General features: G+C 56.9%; 1 protein-coding gene across 1 annotated transcript in view; it reads right to left on the bottom strand.

The window, feature by feature from the left end:
- The window catches only part of LOC117679737 (protein unc-13 homolog B), a 59,252-nt gene that overhangs the window by 17,209 nt on the left and 22,456 nt on the right, over positions 1 to 19,587 (bottom strand). The window contains exons 9-18 of the mRNA XM_034441916.3: positions 17,069 to 17,238; positions 16,062 to 16,177; positions 14,860 to 15,023; positions 13,585 to 13,735; positions 12,990 to 13,058; positions 6,316 to 6,405; positions 4,311 to 4,445; positions 3,516 to 3,649; positions 2,894 to 2,979; positions 1,374 to 1,500 (exon numbers count right to left, since the gene is read on the bottom strand). Of these exons, the coding sequence (XP_034297807.2) occupies positions 1,374 to 1,500; positions 2,894 to 2,979; positions 3,516 to 3,649; positions 4,311 to 4,445; positions 6,316 to 6,405; positions 12,990 to 13,058; positions 13,585 to 13,735; positions 14,860 to 15,023; positions 16,062 to 16,177; positions 17,069 to 17,238 (1,242 nt within the window). The remainder of the gene's footprint in view (positions 1 to 1,373; positions 1,501 to 2,893; positions 2,980 to 3,515; positions 3,650 to 4,310; positions 4,446 to 6,315; positions 6,406 to 12,989; positions 13,059 to 13,584; positions 13,736 to 14,859; positions 15,024 to 16,061; positions 16,178 to 17,068; positions 17,239 to 19,587) is intronic.

A 19,587-nucleotide genomic window follows, 5' to 3' on the forward strand; every position in this document is an offset into this window, starting at 1 on the left:
GGAAGGAGCCGACCCAACAGCAGGCAGCTTCTTGCAGCCGAGGGCCGGCCACAGGAGGCTGCAGCGGCAGGCAGAGTTTGTCCTCGCGGTGCTAATTATGGGCTGCTTAAACGTGCGGAGGTGATGGGGAAGGAGGTGAGAGACGCTGTTACTCTGGGAGCCTGAAATAACCTCCTCTCCTGCCTCTCTGTCAGAAGGGAGAAGCGCTTCTGGGGCCCAAGGCCCAGGGAGGCAGGGCACACCAAGGCCTGTGGCACCTGGGAAAGCCTCATTTCTGAGGGGCAGAGGGCAGCAGCTGCAGGTGGGCCACCTGGATGGCAACCCCCCCCCCCAGCAAGGCAGGGTCAGGAGGGCGCTGGAAGGGAGATAGAGAGAGCCCTGTTGCAAGGGGAGGCCTCCCTCAGATCTGGCCTCTGCCCGCCTGCTCAGACCTGGATGCTGAAAGAAAGGCGCTTTCCAAACCCCCTCATCCTTTTACTGGTTGGATTCCTCCCCCCCCCCCCCCCTCCGACTGTGATGGGCTTTTGCTGCCATTCGGAGGGACAGAAGCAGCAAGGAAATCCCGATATCTGCAGCACCTGATGAAGCTGCAAGGCTGAGCGGTGTCCGTGCCTCGGCCTCCAACAGGCGTCCGTGAAAGGCACAGGGCAGGCGAGATGGAGGGTCGCAGGAGAGCGGAGGGTCCTGAGACACATCTAGGCCCCAATCTTTAAGCCCCACCCCCCACCCTCCAGCGACACTGGCCTTGGCAATGAGCCTGGCTGCTCATGCCTAATGCTGGGACCCCTTTCGGTTTGCAGGTGGCAGCCTGGCTAGCGGTTCAGCGAGAAGATCCAACTCCTGGCCTCGAGTCCTGGCCCTGCCACGCCCTCCTCACTTGGCATGAGGGAGGAGGAGCAGCGCAGGCCCCAGTGTGCTACACAGACATTCCGCTGCTATCATGAACGCAACCGAAATAACCTTCGCACGCAGATCGATGGAGGATGCCGGGGTGCAGCCCAGAGACCCCTAAACAGCTCCTGAGAAGACCCAGCCCACCAGGGGAGGAACAAGCTGCCAGTTCACAAGGAGCCTTAATGCTAATGGCCAGCATGCAGCCACCCAAAGGGCCCCCCAGAAGTGTTCCCGGCTGCTGCCCCTGCTTGTTCTGGGGAAGAGGGAGCTTATGTAGCCCACGTGCCCCTTCACCAGCTCCTCCCTCTGGGCTGAGCGCTGTTCTCCTCCTGCCAGTCCCTCGCCAAGGGAGCCCCACAAGGCAGGCCTGGCGTCCCCCCCACTTTCCTGATGTGGCTCCAGACCCGGGCAAGGGATGGCCTGCCCCCTCCCTCGGAAGAATCCCGGGGGGGACGGAGAAGAGCCGGGGAGGGACTCACGCTGGGTACTCGGGCACGGTGCCCTGGAAGGCCGGCAGGCTGCAGAGGTACTCGTTGTAAAGCCACTTCACCTTGAAGTGCAGGTTCATGTAGTCGGCGCTCCTGCACAGCCGGTGCTTCTCATGCTCTGGAGGAAAGGGGGGCGGGGGGAGGGGCAGAGAGTGAACAGGCTGCCAGGCGGGCAATGGGCAGCCCCAAGGCACCTTGCCAGAGAGCTGCCAAGTAGAAGGTCCCAGGCAGGACCCAAAGCTCTGAATTCTCCAGCTCCGAGGAGGCAGCCATCGGAAGTGGCTTCCCCCATCACCGGCAGCCCTAAGATGAGCAGAATCCGAAAATGAAATCAGCTCCCCCCCAACCCCCAGGGCAATTCAGGGAAGCCTCGACTTACAACCATTCGTTTAGTGACAGTTCAAAGTTACAACCATATTTTGAAAGTGGCTGCTTTCCACGCTTACAACCGCTGCAGCATCCCGTGATCCAAATGTGGACACTTGGCAGCTGGTTCCTATTTATGACGGCTGCAGTGTCCTGGGGTCACGTGATCACCCCCCCCACCCGTAAGTGAGGACCACCTGGAGGGGGGGGGAGCGATGAATAAGGGAACCTCTTAGAAGAATCTCCTGGATTTTGGAGCCTGACATGTGAGCAGCAACTGACGGGAGGGGACTGGTCTCCAAGTCCTCCCAAAGGGGCTTTTTTTCCAAGAGGCAACTGGACTTCCTTGTTTTTTCTTTTGGAGACATTTTGCTTCTCATCCAAGAAGCTTCTTCAGCTCTGACTGGATGGTGGGAAATGGAAGGATTTACACTCCTTGCAGATAGCTGGCCCTTTGCATCCTTTTTAGGTCACCTGGAGGGTTATTTGTGTCCTCGGGGTCACCCGAGTGGTGCAAATGGGTGTGCAGCCTTCCTGGGACTGCTGAAGGGACTGTGCTGTAGACAGGAGAGAGATGGTGCCGTATCCCTCTGCCTCTGTTGGCCCCTGTGACCCCCCTTTCAAACCAGCGGTGCTCCCTGTGCAAAATGTGGACTCTGCTGTCTTCCAAAGAGGGACCTTGTCTCTGAAGTGCAGACGCTGCATGGCCCATCAGTGCGAATGCTGTGGTCGTAAGAGCAGACACCATGGCTGTTAAGCAACCCATGGCTTGTTCTGGCACCGTTTTGCTGAAAACTGGGAGTCTGTGCTCTTTTGTGGCAAATCTGCCGTAAAAGGAGGTCACGTGACTGTGGGAGACAGCAAAGCGGTGTAAATGGGGCTGGGCTGCCGTAGGGACTTAGGATCTGGGTAAGTCCCCCTTTTCAGGTAGGTTGTAACTCTGAAGTGTCACTAGGAGCCCGGTTGCAAGTCGAGGCCTGCCCGCATGGACGTCATTCCTACGTTCCCAAAATGCTCCTCCTCGTTACTTGAAGGGCCTTAAGGCACCCTTAAGTACCACCCCTCCATGACCAGCACCGGGGAAAAGCCACGGAGCTCTCCTGCAAAACGTGGCCTTGCCGCCAGTGGCCGAGAGGAGGACTCACCTTCCATGGCGTATTTCATGTCCTGAGCGAAGAGATTCCACATGACTTCCGCGCTTATCTTGCCCACCGCCAGTTCTTGGGGAAACCTGCATCCGGGGTGGGAGGAGGCGTTCAAAGGATGCCCCGTGGCCTGGGGGGGGGGGGAGAAACGTCCCGGCCATGTCCCTGTGAGGGAGGGGCTCCCCGCCCGGAGAGATCCGAGCCAGAGTTCCTCTGGAGAAGGGCTGCCTGCCCAGCTTCTCCCGGGGTCTCCCCACGGAGGCTTCCTGGTCCCATGCAGGCCGTGTGAAGCCTTCCCTGCCCAGCAGCTGCCCCTCCACACAGGCCCTCTTCAGAAGCACTCTGGGGCGGCCCCTTGCCTGCCTGCTCCCCCACACGCAGCCCCCAGTCCCAGGCCACAGGCCTTGGCATGCAGGTGGGGAGGGGGCACCGGACAAGGAACCGCTCTCACCCTCTGCTGGGCGCTAAGCGGAAGCCGCCATCTCAACTACACAGATACTGTTCCACAGACGGACAGACAGACACAGACGGACAACAGACAGGTCCTGCGGAAGGACACCACGGACAGACGGACAGCAGAGCTCCGGACGGCTGTTTGCGTGCCGAGGAGAGCGTCCCTTACTGGTTGAGGACGGGGGCGTAAGAGTTCTTGTCCTCCTCCGCAATGGAGACGATGAGCGTGATGAGTTTGGGCCAGAAGTCCAGGTTCTTGATGCTGGGACCCTGCTCCTCGGGGGGCAGCTCCTGCGCTTTGTTCTGGGGGGAGACCAAGGGCCCTCAGACAAGGGCACCCCCTCTTCTTCCCCTATCCCACCTACCCTACCCTACACACACACATGCATCCTGCCCCCCCTTTCCCCCCTGTGAGAGGATCTGCTAATCCCGTTTGGGCAGAGTATGGGCGCACCTCCCCCCCCAGTGCTCTGCTGAAGAAGGACGCATCCCCCTCCCTCCCTCCCTCCCGTCTCTCATTGCCCCCACCCGCCTTACTCAGGAGAATCCCTTCTTGGCTACATCTTCCTTTTGCTTTTTCAGGATCAACCTTACTATGCTAGGATCAATGAGAACAGCCGTAGCCCTTGACTTATATACCACTTCACAATGCTTTACAGCCCCCTCTTAGTGGTACAGAGTCAGTATGTGGCCCCCAACACTCTGGGTCCTCATTTTACTGACCTCGGAAGGACGGGAGGTTGAGTCAACCTTGAGCCAGTCTGGATTGAACTGCTGGCAGTGGGAATGCAGAGTTTATTCTGCCATCCTGCTTTCTGACCACTGAGCCACCAGGGCCCAGAAGCTGTCCTTCTTCTGAAAGGGCCTCTTTCCTACCTCAGGGACTTGGGTGGGGATTAGACCCTCAAGACAGCGTGGCTCACCCACCTCCCTCAACACACACACACACACACATGCTACGTACTGGGTCCGCCTGATACTCCCGGCTGTACAACTCGTGGCAGTTGTTGAAGATGTACTCGTAGGTGGAGTTGAGGCAGGCTCTGACGCAGCCCTTGACTACCTGACTGGCACGAGGAGGGCTCTGCAGTTCCTGGACCTGGGGAGACGGATGGGGGAGACGGGGGTGAGGAGAGCCGCTTTTGGGGGGGAGGGGATGGGTTCCGATCTGTGTCCTGACCTCTCTTCTCCGGGCAGCCCTGATGTTCAGGACACCCCGGGATGTTCCGCACCATGTTCCCCAGAAGGTTTTGGGCCCCCATGGGAGCCTGGATGCAAAGCCCAGGTCAGGAGTTCCTCCCAGGGGCTGCCCCAAGACTCTGGCCCAGAAGGGGCCTGCAGGGAGGGGCCCTCTCCCACTGCCACACTCCTGTCACCCGGGGGCGTGGTGTTTCCATGCTAGGCGCCTTCGAGCTCCTGAAGGCCCATTGTCACATCCTAAAAAAGTCTTCCCTCCTTCCCCTGGAGGAGACCCCCCTCCAAATGGGTCAGAATATCATAGAGTCTTAGGACCTGGAGGCCTTCTACTATAAGCCCCCCTGAGGGCCCATCTCAATGGGTACTTCCCCCATGCAGTGCAGCCCTCCACCCCACTGCCAAGTTCCCACCCGCCCTTCCTCTTTGGGAGGGGAAAGTCCTTGGCCCACTGCCTCCGGCAGGCGGAATGACCTGGCCAGCCTCTGCCAGGCAGCCTCCTTAGGCCGAGCCCTCCGCGGAGAAGTTTTCAGCCCTTCTGGGGGATCTTCAGCAGGCGGAAGAGGAAGAGGGCGAGGGGGTTGCATTAAATATATCCAGGCGCCTGACCTACAAAGCCGACTTGACAGTTTGAGGGGGGGGAGTGGGGGGGAGGGCAAATGTTCCAGGCGCAAACGAGGCTCCCCGCGTGCCCCTTCCTGACAGGGGGACGTGAGCAGTTTGGCTTGTCAGAAATCCTTTCACAGGCTTCCCATTAATTGAAGAGAGACAAACACACATTTCACGCGCAATCAGCCGCCTCTCCTCCTCCTCCTCCTCCGTGTAAGACGAAGGGCCTTGTTCCCGGCTCCCCTCCTGCCTCCAGAGGTGCCCCCTCCCCCCACGAAAATTCGACTAATTGGCAAGCCAGTGCTTGGCAGCCTGCCAGTGCCACAGGCAAGCTCACTGCCCGACTGTCAGGGAACAGAGGCGGCAGCAGGTTGACCACGGCAGAAGAGGGATTTCTGGCCGGAATTACAGAGTTGTTGCTGCTGGACATGAAGGAAAGTCCAGGGAGACGGAGGAGAGGGAGATTGGGCTAAGTCTACACGAGGCCGCTCTTCCCCGGGAGGAGTTCTTCCTGCCTTTCACGGAGGAGGGAGGGAGGGAGGGGGGGCATGAGGGGTCACGTCTCAGAGGCGGACGGAACTGAAAAGGGGTCTCTGCACCAACAGAAAAGGAGGAGGCCAGGCTGCACTGGAACAAGGGGCCTTCCTGCGCAGGAACAGAGGAGGAGGGGACGCAAGAAAAAACATAATTTCCTGTCCTCGAAAAAGCACCCAAAATTGAAATCGAGGCTGCTTCAGAGGGATGGGAGAGGGGGAGCATGGGAGCCCTTCACGTATGGGGCATAGCTTAGGCGGCTGACTTGCTGGGGGGGCCCCTGGAGGGGCCAGGGCAGCCCCTGAACTTTGAAAAAGGGTGGGTGGGTGGGCGGAGGGCACACAGACCCACACTGGCGGAGAGCTGGGCAGAAACAGGAGGCTGCCCCTTTCCTGCTCCCTTCCAGGTGTGAGCAGCTGGGGTGAGAGGAGCTGGGAGTGCCGAGAGGCAAACCGGCGGCAGAAAGAAGGTGGTGGGGAGGCCTCCCACAGGCCAGAGCCCTGCCCCAGCCCAGGTCAGGAAATCCCCCTCCTTCTCCCCCCCAGCTTTCAAAGTCCTGCGAGGGGCCCGTGGTTTGGGGAGGCTGAACCCCAAAGATCTGGAGCCCCAAGAACCTGAAAGGACGGTCCTACCTTCATTCGGAAGAAGGTGATGCTGGTGAGCAGGTCCACGGTGGACTTGAGGTCCTGAAGACGCTCCCGGCTGCTGGCGGGGAAGTTGTTCTGTGGGCAGGAACACAGAGGGGCTTTGCAAGGCCTGGGGACCTCTGGGAGAAGCCCACCAACCCTACAGCGGAAGGAGGGGCCCAATCCCAGGAGAAGCTGTGGCTGAAAGGCCGGGGAGGGGGCTCAAGGCAGGGGAGCTGGTGCAAGCCAGCCTGGGGGGGGGCAGTGTTTGCTCTCTAGACCCCCCTCCCCATCCTCCTCCTGCCTACAAAGCAGCAGAAGGGGCGGGGGAGGAAACCCGACCTGTGGGGGCTTGAGCCATCCTGTAATGAGCCGGGATACACTTCCTCTACTGACGCGCACACGCACACACACGCACACCCCTTCCATACTCAGGTTATATGACATCTGAATGAGGAAGGTGCAGAAATCTTGCCTGGGGGGTGGGGGGCAGAGAAAAAGCCCCCCCCCCCATCAGAGTTCCCGAGCTCCTTTCTCCTGCTGGATGACTGTCTCAGGTGGAAAACGTTCGCAATTCCCGACTGCCCAGGGCGAGTGCCCACCTCAGTGCCAGGCCTCAGTAGATGCAACCGTTCCTTGCAAGGACTCCTTCTGCCTTGTCTCCGAGGTGTCCGTTTCCTCCCCTTGGCCTGTTTCCCTCCCCCCTCCCACGCTTCTTTCAGGAACTTAGACCCCTGGGTCCCAGGAGGTCATTCACGGCCTTTGAGGGAGTCAGGGGCTCTTGGAGGCCCTCCCCACCCCCCACCCCTCACCCCGGTCAGCAGTTCACGAATCTGCAGGCAAGTGTTCAAAGGCCATTTACAGGGAATCCTTGACTTAGGACCACAACGGAGCCCAGAATTTATGTTGCCAAGTGAGACATTTGTTAAGTGAGTTTTGCCCCATTTTACCACCTTTCTTGCCTCAGTGAATCTCTGCAGGGGTTAAGTTAGTAACTCGGTTGTTAAGTGAACCTGGCTTCCCCACCTTGACTTTGCTTGTCAGACGGTCGCAAAAGGGGATCACGTGACCCCAAGACACCGTGACCGTCATAAAAATGAGCATGACCATGGGGATGCTGAGACGGTCGTAAGTGTGAAAAGAGTCATAAGTCTCAGTGCCGCCTGAACAGCCACTAAACAACCTGTTGTGAAGTCAAGGACCACCTGTAGATAGTGCAGAGGCTGGCCTGCAAATCCCCTTCACGGTGGGCCAGGGTCCTGAATGGAGGCCAGGGAAACGCAGAGCCACCGGCTTGCCCCTCTGGTGGTCTCCCATCCCCACCCCGAGCCCAGCCAGCCCCAGCAGCACCGACTCTGCTTCTGGTTCCCACCCAGCAGTCCAGGCTGGAGGTTCAGCTGCCTGGCCTCCACGGATGGACACCAACCCGCCTCGCTGGTCATCTCGCCTTGCAGGGCTCCACCCCAGTGGTGAAACCCTAATTTTTTTACGACCGGTTCTGTGGGTGTGGTTTGGTGGGCGTGATGTGGTGTGGCTTGGTGGGTGCGGCAGGGGAAGGATACTGAAAAATCTCCCTTCCCACTGCACTCTGGGGCCAGCCAGAAGTGGTATTTGCCGGTTCTCCGAACTGCTCAAAATTTCCACTCCCAGTTCTCCAGAACCTGTCAGAACCTGCTGGATTTCATCCCTGCTCCACCCAAAGAAGCTTCCAATGAAAGCTGAAACCAGCCATGAATTCAGTCGGCGGGAGGGGAGGGGAGGGGGGGCACCAGAGCCTGGCCTAGGAATGGGCTGGAGACCACCAGAGACCCTCCTGCTTCCCCTGGCTTCAGAAGGAGCCCGTTTTCTGAATCATAAAGGCCCAGCAAAAGCCGGCTCTGCTCAGTGCCAAGGTGGGTAATCCTGAATAAGTTGGCTGTGGTTTGCAAAAGATCCTGGTTCCCCTGGCTTCTCTTTTTGGGTCAGCCAGGACCCTTCTCTCCCCACCCCCATGCTGGGCAAAACCCCAAAGCCAGGCACCCCTCACTGCGTCCCCCAAAGGTGCACGCCAGCACTGAGGAGCCCCGGGGGAACCAAGGCCTGGCCTTTGACCAAGGGGGAAGGAAGGGGTGGGCGTCTGTTTCAGGCAGGATGAAGCCCAGCCAGTGGGTGACAACGGCCACTCGGTTCCCTCTGCCGCCAGCAAAGCCCCCTGGATTTCCTCTTCCAAAGAGGCTGTGAGCAGAAGGCAAGGCAGCCAAACAGCCGCTTTCCAGAGAGAGAAAATCCCTCCCTCACCCGCCCCCACCCGCCCGAGTGTGAAAATAATTAGTGGCAAAAGCCTTCCCCCCCTTTGCTACCTGAGACCAAACCTGTTGGGGACAATCAATTAAGAGCTCCCTTATTCAACAGAGTCTTATCGTTACAAGCAAGGCTTAATTCAGCCGAGCTCTCTCCTGGCACTCACGTCCAATTACTGGGCAAGTGGACGAAGAAACAAGCCTCTTATCCAAGCATTAAGCACTTTTCCCCACCACGAACGATGCCTGCAATTCCCAGCGGGCCTTCCCCATATTCTCCTAGCCAAGGTGGGGTGAGGGTGGGGAACGGCAAGAAGGGAGGAAGAGGGCTTCGGTCCAGCCTGAGCGTAAGTAGGAGTGACCTTGAGATGCCCCTCTGACCCTTCCCTCCGGGAGAGGCACCAAAGCAGGACCGACTCCAGCCAAGGTGGTTTCTCCACTCGTATGGCCACGATGCCGTTCCTAATGCAGGCTCTGCTCTGGGTCACTCACTTCTAATCTTGAAGGTACCACCGTCCATTCCGTTGTTTCGCCTGCCAGAGCCACTCTGAGAACTGCTCGGCTCCCTCAGGTCCACAAACAGGGAAGGCCAAGAGAGCACAATCCGAACTAAAGTTGACATCACCTCATTCGTCTATGGAGATTCTCATCCAGATCACTGTTCTTCTCCAAAGGTGCTTTTTCAAAAGGCAACTGGACTTTCTTGGGTTTTCCTTGAGGACGTTTGGCTTCTCATCCAAGAAGCTGAAGAAGCTTCTTGGATGAGAAGTGAAACCAGGGGTGAAATGCTCCCGGTTCAGATCGGATCGCCTGATCCGGTAGCGATGGCGGAGGATGGTTCGGAGAACCGGTAGCAAAAATCCCTGCCCCCCCCCCACCCCCCATGCCCAGCTCAGCCGCGCAATCATCACAGGCTTTTTTTTTTAATTTTTAAAAGCATTTTTTCTTACAACCACTTCGGCTGAAAAAATGCTTTTAAAAGTAAAAAAAAGTCTCTGATGATTGCGCAGTTCAGCTGGGATCATCAGAGGCTTTTAAAACCTCGGCCAAAGAGGTTGTAGAAAAAAAAAATGCCTTTAAAAACCTCTGGTGATCCTAGCTGAGATCCCAGCCGAGTTGCCTGATCGTCAGAGGCTTTTAAAAGCATTTTTTTCTGCAACCTCTTAAGCATGTAGAAAAAATGCTTTTAAAAGTAAAAAAAAAAATGTTGGCCACGCCCACCCAGTCACATTAACCCCCCCCAAACCACACCCACAGAACCGGCAGTAACAAATTTTACATTTCACCCCTGCTTTCAGTTATTTGTAAATAAAATAAAGGCAGGAGATTAAATAAATAAGCAAACAAACAAAATACTTGATAGTCTGATTCTTGAAATCTATGTGACTGAGCCATAAGGGCCATAGTGAACAGAATGGAAGCGGCTATTCTCTCGCAGCTCCCTATAGAAGAGAATATATATACGTAGCTCAGAGTTGAACTGTGGAGACCTTGAGCTTGGCTGTTTGCTGTCAGACATTTCATTACCCAACTAGATGACATCATCCATTTGAGTGACTATGGGGACTGCTCCCTCTTTGTACACTCTACAGAAACTTAGCCTACCCGTTTTGAGGGGGGGGGGAGTGTCAATCAAGCAGAAAACATTATCCTAAACAAGGTTCTGACAGGTTCTGGAGAACCGGTAGCGGAAATTTTGAGTAGTTCGGAGAACCAGGAAATACCACCTCTGGTTGGCCCCCGAGTGGGGTGGGGATGGAGATTTTGCAATATCCTTCCCCCTGGAGTAGGATGGGAATGGGGATTTTGCAATATCCTTCCCCTGCCACGCCCACAGAACCGGTAGGGAAACATTTTGAATTTCACCCGAGTGAAGCCTCTTCAAGGAAAAACCAAGGAAGTCCAGTTGCCTTTTGAAAAAGCACCTTTGAAGCATCACATTGTCCCAAGTGGCAACTAATCTGATTTGATGAGTGAAATGCGCTGTCCCCCCCGCCCCCCCAACCAAGTCATGCTGGCCATACTCCAAGGCAGAAGCCGGTGAGATCCCAGGCCTTGCGAGTCCTCCTGATGACCTGGATCAGCGCAGGATTGTCATGGAGACCATGAACTTCGGAGCCACTTCAGACTCTGAGTCAGGGAAGGCCCACCAACCAATCCCGCTACAGCTTTCAGGGCCACAGATGAGGGGCCAATACAACAGCATCAGGAGGAGATCCCTAGAGACCAACTTCATCAACAGGATCGACCTGCAAGCCGCAAGCCCCCTGGATGATAAGAATTCCTTTCCCTGCTGGGGACTCACGGCTGGTGCCCCACTTGAAACCCAAGTGTGCACATCGTCTAAAGGGGCACCCTCAACACAGCGTCTGCCCGGGTCTTGGTTATGCGTGCCAGGCCAGGCCTCTCATCCCTCAAAGGATCAGATATGAAGAGAGATTTATCTCAGGTTGACCACATGGCTTCCAGTGACCAGGCACTAAGGTTGAGTCCATAAGCAGTTCTGGAAGACAGAACTAGAACCAAGCACCAAATATGCTCTCTCCACAAGTGGTCTGTCACACCTCCTTTTCCCACCACAACTGAGAAGTTCCAGACGGCACCAGGGCTCCCCAGCCCATCTCCTACAAACCCTCCACCTCAAGGGGCCAGGGCCCCCATCCCCTTCTCCCTGGAGGCTGTAGGGAATCCCACAGCACAAGGAGGGCCACTTGGTTCCTATCGCCAGTCCAACCTCAACCTCCCTCCTCTCTTGCCATGCTCCACCTTTCTCAGTCACACATTCCTGGTAGCTGTGGCTGGATGACTGTGGATCAGTAATCTCCCCCATAGCTGCACAACTGTTCCAGGTGCAGCCAACACCTGGAATCTGACGCTGAACGCTCCCTCTCCACCTGCAAGACTGATGTTCTCCAGCCTCCTGGAGGCCCAGGCCTGATGTTTCCCCAATTGATGCCTCCACCCCCCATCTAAACCACATCTCCATAACCAGCACACACGTACGGTGCTATCCAGCTCTTGCAGCTCGTCACAAACACGCAAGTTGTTCTGGCCTGTCCTTAAAAAAACCCGGTCAGCAGCTTCCATGTTCCTCCTCAGCTGCCCCTTCTCCAAGATGAACCTCCTGCTCCTCCCGTCTCTCCACACAGAGCAGAGTTTCTGGTCCTCTGACCAGCCTTGCTGCCCTTCCTTGAACTTTTCCAGTTTTCACGCACGCTTCTTTAAATGTGGGGCCCAGAGGTGGACACGGGACGCCTGGCCAAAGCAGAATAAAGTGGGATGATTCCTTCCCAGGGTGGGGAAACACCCTTCTGTGGCTCTCGCTGTTTTGTAGCCGCATCACACTGCATTTCGCAGCCATCCACATTCCACTTCAAAATTTTGCAGGCAACTCCGGGCACAGGATCTTCCTCGCAGCAACCCTCCCTCGGCCAGGCGACCCTCTTCTCTGACGGCGCAGGCTGCTCTTCCCTGAGGCGAGATGTTAGCGCTCGTCTGGGGAATTTCATGACGGTCGGCTACTCACAGCTTATTTCGCTAATGTATCAAGAACATTTTGAATTTCGTGTTTCCTGTCTTCTAGGTCATCTGCAAATTGGATAAGCATTCCTTCCTTCTCTTCCTCCAGGTCATTAAAAAAATGCTGACACACACACACACACACACACAGACAGTAGCCTTATAACTTATTAAGAAACAAAATAAGATGCTGCTTATATGGACTTGGCAAATCCAGTAAGAATGGCTTGGGGCAGTCTCCCCTCGAAACCCGCCTGATTTAGGGCCTGGGGGGGGGGGGGGAGTGATAGGCAGGGACGGTTGTGAGCCCCATTTCTTTCCTGAAGGAGAGGCTGCCGGATGTCAACTCTGCTCTTCCTCAGGATGCTCCTGGATGGCCTCTGGATGGTCCCCAGAAGACCAGAACTCACCCAAGGTTTCCCACCCCCACTCTCTTTATTTTATTTTATGTTATTGTTTTATATTTATTTAAAATAAATAAACAAACAAATAAATAAATAAACACATTATTGCCCGCTCATCTTACCATAGGGTAACTGTGCGGCTTACCATTATATATCCAGTTAAAACATAAAAAGTTAAAATCAAACATTAAAGCCAAGGACAGCTGGGGAGGTCCATAATGCAGGCAAATGTTCTGCCTGCCTCTTTACCCAGACCAAAGGAAGCAGCAACGCCCAGGGCAACCAAGGAAACCCTTCGGAGAAACGGGCAGAAAGGCCGGGAGCTGCTGGGAGCCCAAAAACCCGGCTCCGGGCCCACCCTGGCCAAAGGCGCCCTGAGGGGCTTGGGGACTGGGGATCGTGGCCCCTCACTGGGCGGGCCCTGAAGTCAAGAGAGACTTTGCCCAGAAATGCGAGGTTGCCGGTGTGGGGCACCTACCCTGTACATGGACAGGTCAATCCGGAGAGAATTGTGCAGCTGGTCCAGCAGTTTCACGAATCGCTCTTTCTGTCAGGCGCGGGAGAAAACAGAGCAGGCGTCAAAAGAGATTTCTTTTGCTATTTCTTGGGAGGGTCTGAAAATGGGTCCCCCCCCCAAGGAAAGGCATCTCTGGGGGGGGGGGGGTGTCACCAATAAAATCGGCCAATCTGAGGGGGAATTCAACTCAGGTTGAAAGGCCGAGTCTTCCCTGAGGAGCAGCTGCCCCTCCAGTAGGTCATGTTGCCAAGTCCAAGCTCAGAAAAGTGTGGGGCGGCCCTACTTCTGAGCAACCCCCGAGGGTCTCAGATGCATTTTCCGTATCCCAGTCTCACAGGGGGGTGGGTGGCTTCCTTTTCTGCTCAGGCCCGCAGGCTCCCCCGGCTGTGCAAGCATCACAAGATCCATTTAATTTCCTTGATGCAAAGGGCCCCTCCGGCACCACAGCCGCACACCAGTGCTATCGCTCCCCAACCCCTGCGGGCAGCAGCAGCCACGGGTTCCCCCCGCCCCCAGAAAGAGACCCCGGTTGAGGCTGAAATGTGGGGGGACTCACCCCAAAGTTTGAGGCCGAGAAGCGGTCGGAGGCAGAGACCTGGGTGGAGGCCGTGGTGTGTGCATAGTAAGCGTTGATGTTGGCCAGCAAGGTGCTCATCACAGCCGGCACTCCGGGGCACATGTATTTGGACGAAAGACACGCAAAATGCCTGTGGGGGGGGGGGAGCAGAGGCAACCGGCGTCAGGCAGGGGAAGCCACAGGGCAGGAAGCAGCCACACCGGGGCCTTCTCTGAACGGCTCCCTGATCCCCCTGGCCACAGCCATCTGCCCTTCCCCTCCCCGACCCACAGAGCCATTGGAGGCTGCGCCAAACTCAGTGGGCGCCAAAGCCACCTCACACCTGCAGGCGGCAACCCTGACAGATTCTGCTGTTGCTGATGAAAGAAAGCTCTGAAGTGAGACACCCCCCCACAGCAAAGCCCCCCCCCCCCCCCCCGGCTCCAATTCTACCCCCTCTTGGACAGTGTGCAGAAGCAAGAAAGTGGCACTTGGGCCCCTTCTTTGACAGCCCCCCCCCCACCAGCCTCGGCCTTCCTTCCAGGTGTTCCCAATGGTGGGGAGACCAAGCCCAGAGCCTCAGAGCCAAACCTTCTCCTCCCTGGGCCCCAGGCAAAAGCAGGGATGGCCCACCTCTATCTTCCCTTGGACGGGGACCCCAGGGTAGCCCTATTCCCAGTCATGCCCTCCCTCGCCTGGAAGGGCTAGCTCTGTTACGGAGGATCGGTTCCCTCCCTCCTGACCTATCCTGCAAGGAGCCCCCCTCCCTTGTTCATATTGGTTTGTGCTGACTTTCATCAACATGCCCCCCCCCCCCCCGCCCAAATGCTGGCGAGCCCATGTTTTGGGGATTCTGGCTTTCTTTTCTTGGCCCTTTCTGGGGTGCCATGAAGGGAGAACACACCAACAAGGCCATTTCCTTCTGGACGATGGCAGGATGAGCCCAGAGGAACTAAGGGGCTCTGCAGACCCTGCCGAGCAGCAATCCTGCAGCCTCAAGAGGAGGAAAAACTGCCCCTCTGTTGCTGGCACCCGGCAGCTCCGAGTCCCTCCCCCCTGGTTGGCTCATCTCCTGCAGCTCCGGGGTTGAGGACTAAGGGTCAGCCGAGTTGAAGAGCCTCTCCACCCTCCAGGGTTTAGGAATCAACCCCCCCCCCCCCCCAGGCTGGCTTGGCTCCATCAAGGCTGAGCCTGTCCCTTGGAGGCTGGCAAAGCCGCTTGGCGCAGGCGGCACCCGGGACTGAGTCCGAGGGCCGGGTGTGGTTGGGGACTCACGTCATGGCTTGGTAGATGGATTCGATCCCGTAGCGCATGGCAAACTCATCCACGATCTCCTGGCCGATCTCTTCAAAGTAGACCTTCCAGGCATCGTCTCCTTTGGCCTCGGGGATCTTCACCACGCCGTTTCCTTGGACGTCCGTCAGGTGGTGGAAGAGGTTCTGGAAAGGAGACCCCAAGAGGGTCTCAGGAAAGGGCCCGACCAAGGCAGGGGGGAGACCCAGACACGTTCCTTGACTGCCCCCCTCTCTCCCTCCCACCAGCCCAGGTATGGCTCCTGCTCTCCAGACCTCTGTGCTTCTCCTCCAGGGCTGACTCAGTTGGCTGCCATTTCTAAGTAGCCCCTAGAGCCCCTCGTGTGGCTTTGCCCACCACTGACTGACCCCCTACTTTTAGGGTGTCCCCATGTCGGCCCTGCTGCCTGGAACCTCTGGGAGCTCCCAGCTGCTCTGGCTCCGGGGCTGGTGTCATCTGCGCCTGAGCTTTGGCCAGATGCCATGGGGGGTGGGGGAGGGGGCAAGGGTGACAATGGAGAACTTTCAGCCAGACCTCCCCTCACTACACAACACTGGCCTCCTCCCTGGCTCTCCGTCTGAGCCTTCAGAACATGAGGGGCCCTGGAGCTTTTCTTGCAGGCGTTTCATGACCCAAACTAGGTAACCTCAGCAGTGCTGGTGTCACTAGCACTGATGACGGTCTCTAGTTTGGGTCATGAAACATCTGTAAAGCTCAGAGACCACCAAGGACCCCTCATTTCAGCCCTGAGCGACAAAGGTTCTCTTTTACGGGTACCTTCAGAACATTTCCGCCTCTCCTTCCTCCCTCAGACCTCACCTTCTTTACTGCTCACCAGTGAGGCTACACCTGTAAAACTGTAAAGCTACATCTCTATACTTTAAAACTGGACAACATCCTTGCCTTTTTCTGGAAAAGGTAACCCATGACTGGTCAGAGGGCCAAACCCACCAGAATTGGGTGTGTGGGTGTGTGTGTCTCACACTAACAGAAGGGAATTATCTGCCCCCTCCAAACCTTCCCTTCAGGAGCCCCCAAGAACCTCCTTCCCTCATGGAAGTTGCCATGAGCCAAGGGGGACGAAGCCAGGCGTTCTCAAAAGTGGAGGGAGCTTCTTCAGCAAAGGGGGATCCCCATGTGGACCCCCTCTTGGAGGGCAGAGCTCAGCTGGCCGCCATGCCTACCTCGTGAAGGCAGGTGTACTGGACGTGATAAGGAGCCACCTTCTCTTCGCCTTTGATCTCCACGCTGATCTGCAGCCGAATGGCACCCGAGACGGCAGATTTGTCCGTCCTCTTTTCTAGAAAGAAGACCCCCACGTTCTCATCTCTGCCAGCCAGGGACCCCCAGCAGCCAAGACTGATGGAAGGCCCACCTGGCCACTCTCTGCCCCTTTCGGGGGACCAGGCGGGCTCCACAGACCTGTTGGCAGCCGGTAGCACATGGGCTGCAGGCCACCCGTCTGCCCTGGGGCAAGAGAGGCTGGAGAAGGCAGCTGGCCACAAGAAGGGTGTTGTGCCCCTGTGGCCTCGTTGGCATGAGGCCAGGAATGGCAGCTCCAACCCCTCCTCTCCTTTCTTCTCCTGGTTTTGCCTTGGGAGGGCTGGGACAGGATGATGGAGTCCACAAGTCTTAAGTGCCAAGTCTGGGGAGCCCTGGGCTATGGGGACCTTAATGTGTGTGGGGGGGGGAGGTTGGCCTCTGCTGTTTCCTCCCTGGAGGGGTTCCAAGGTTGCCAGCCTCTTTCCTCAACCCCCTACTCTGGCTGGAGATTCCACCACAACTGGTTTGCAAGGGGGCATTCTGGGGCCCCATTCTCTAGGGTCCGAGTAGTATTCACTTTTCTTTTCTGAATGAGACCCTCCCCCCGTCTCTTCCCCTTGAAACCTTTCTGCTGCCTCCGCCCAGCCGGGCTGCTTTTCTGACTCCTGCCAGGAAGTTCCCCCTCTGAGGCCTGGGACAGTAAGGAGTTCTTGGTCGAGTTGGGGGGAGGGGCATCTTCACCATCCCAGCACTGGACTCTGCCTCCTCCTCCGATGCCCCAAACTCCCCCCCCTCCGTCCTTCTCAGCGAGGCCGCCCCAAAGCCAAGGACCTCCCAGCTGCCTCTGTGGAAGCACTCCGGCCCTCCGCAGTTGCCCCCAATCCCAAGGGATCCCCACCTGCTCTTCCTGCGGACAGGAAGGACTCACCCAGGTTGTACCAGACGTCCATCTCTCCACTCAGCGTCCGGACTTCAATGATGGTCTGGCCCAAAAAGTCATCCGATTCCCTCTTCAGCCGCTGCTTGACCCGGGACTTGATGTCGTCGTCTTCATCCCAGACGCGCACTTTGATCCGATCGGAGGAGTTGTGGCACTCACTGCAGGGGCCAAGGGGGGGGGGGGGCGACAGAAAGGTCTGTGCTCTTTCCCGTCCAGGTCCCAAGGTAGCCCTAGGCAGGCAGGGAGGCAACAACACCCCCCAGCACAGCCCCCAAGCAATCCAGGCCCCTCCGGGCTCAGCAGACTGCCTCTTCTCGGGTTTTGGAACCCCAATTTTTGGGTAAGGCAGCTGAGAGGTGGGGGGGGGGGAATGGCTGCAAAGGCCACAAGCTGTGCTCAGAGGGCCCCAAGCAGTGGGGAAAAACAACCACCAACTGGGAAGGGAGAAGCTTTCCAAGACAGTTCAACGTAGAGAAAAACAAAGCCTTACACTTAGGCAAGAAAAATACCCCCAAATACACACATAGACTGGGTGAAGCCAGGCTTAATAGCAGTAACTCTGAGAGGGATCCTGGAGTCTTAGTGGACAACCAATTAAATATGAGCCAATCATTTGTGGCGGCAGCCAAAAAAGCCAATGCAATCCTACGTTGCATTAACGGAGGGATACAATCAAGATCGAGTGAGGTCCTAATACCCCTCTATAAAGCCTTAGTAAGACCCCACCTAGAGCACTGCATCCAGTTCTGGTCACCACGCTATAAAAAAAAGATGTGGAGACTCTAGAAAGAGTGCAGAGGAGAGAAACCAGGATGATGAGGGGACTGGAGACTGAAACATACGATGATGAACAGTTGCAGGAACTGGGCCTGGCTAGTCTAGGGAAGAGAAGGACCAGGGGAGACATGGGAGCAGTCTTCCAATATTTGAGGGGCTGCCACAGAGAGGAGGGGGTCAACTTATTTAACAAGAAACAATGGATGCAAACTAATCAAGGAGAGAAGCAACCTGGAATTAAGGAGAAACTTCCTAACCGTGAGGACCATTAACCAGTGGAAGAGCTTGCCTTCAGAGATCGTGGCTGCTCCAGGGGGCTGGACTAGATGACCCACAAGGTCCTTTCCAACTCTGGTAATCTATTATTGTCTGTTACCCCTCCTCTGAACGGTCCCAAGGCCCTTGGGCAGCTCTTTCCCCTCACCAACCCCTTGGGGAGTGAGTTGGGTTGATGGCACCCAGGGAGCTTCAGCGGATGAAGGTCTCCCAGTCCTAAACCAACGTTTTCCCCTTCGTGCCATCTTGGACTTAAACCTGGTGGCTGCTTCTGCATGACCTTGGCGGAAACTCGGAGAAGGCGGAAGAGAAAACCTGGTGGCTGGGCGTTAGTTGATATAAAAAAGAAATGACCCCCTCCCAGAACTCTGCCCTTGTGCGGTGGCTTCCCGGGATGCACCCGGAGAGACAGGAGCAGCCCGGCAATGCTCGGGGGAAACCTAGTTCCCAGGTGCTCCCTGCGTGGGAGATGCTCTGGGGCCGAGGAAGGCAGGCGGAGAGGCCGGGCTGAAGCCGGCTGCTCTGTGGCCATGCAGCAGGGACGCCTCGGCCCAGCGGTGGCCCTCTCTGGCTTTTCTATGAAGGGGCCGCCTGTTGCCAAGCAACCCAAATAACAGGAGGAAGAAAGTCAGAAAGTGGGTCACACACAATGTGCTGAGCCTTGTCAATCAGAGCGGTGCCCCAATGCTCTGCCCTCCCACTGCCAGCCGTCAGACCCCATCTGGCTCCTGAGAGACCCTGTCCCAGGTGGGCCTCTGAGGCTCCAAAAGTCTTCCCATTCGGCCTCCCCTTGCGCCGGCCCCGGCCCCTCCTGGCACTGGTGGCCCCCATTTGGCCAGTTAAAGGTTAAAACGCATTTAAAAGATGGGGGGGGGGAGGAGAGGTAACCTGAGACCCCTGAGTTTCATTCCATTTCTGACAGGAATGAAGGGGCTCCATTTTGCTTGAAGTCTTCAACCTACAACCACACTGAGCCCAACATTTCTGTTGTTAAGTGAGACATTTGTTCAGTGAGTTTTGACCCATTTTACAACCTTCCTTGCCACAGTTGTTATGTGAATCAGGGCAGTTGTTAAGTGAACCGGCTTCCCCCCTGGCAGCAAAAGGGGATCACGTGATGACCCTGGGACTCATAAATGTGAGTCTCCTATCCAACAGGGGCCCCTCCAGCCTGGCTTTGCAAGAGCAGCCCTGGATCCCGTCTCCATTGCTACCGGATCAGGCGATCCGGTCCAAACCGGGAGCATTTCACCCCTGGTTTGTGCCCTACCAAAATGGAAGAGAGACCCTCCCGCCCATCCATCCCCCCCCCCCCTTTAATCTCACTGCTGCAGGCCTGTGAGAAGCCCGGCTGTGGTGGGAAGATTCTGGAAGGAAGAGCAGGAGAGCATCAAGAGGTCTTCCAGCCCCCTTAATCCCTGGTGAAGCGTTCAGACCCTCCTGCCAATGTTTAT

Source organism: Pantherophis guttatus, chromosome 2 (genome assembly GCF_059756535.1).
Source record: "Pantherophis guttatus breed Tessera chromosome 2, ASM5975653v1, whole genome shotgun sequence".
NCBI lineage: Eukaryota > Metazoa > Chordata > Lepidosauria > Squamata > Colubridae > Pantherophis > Pantherophis guttatus.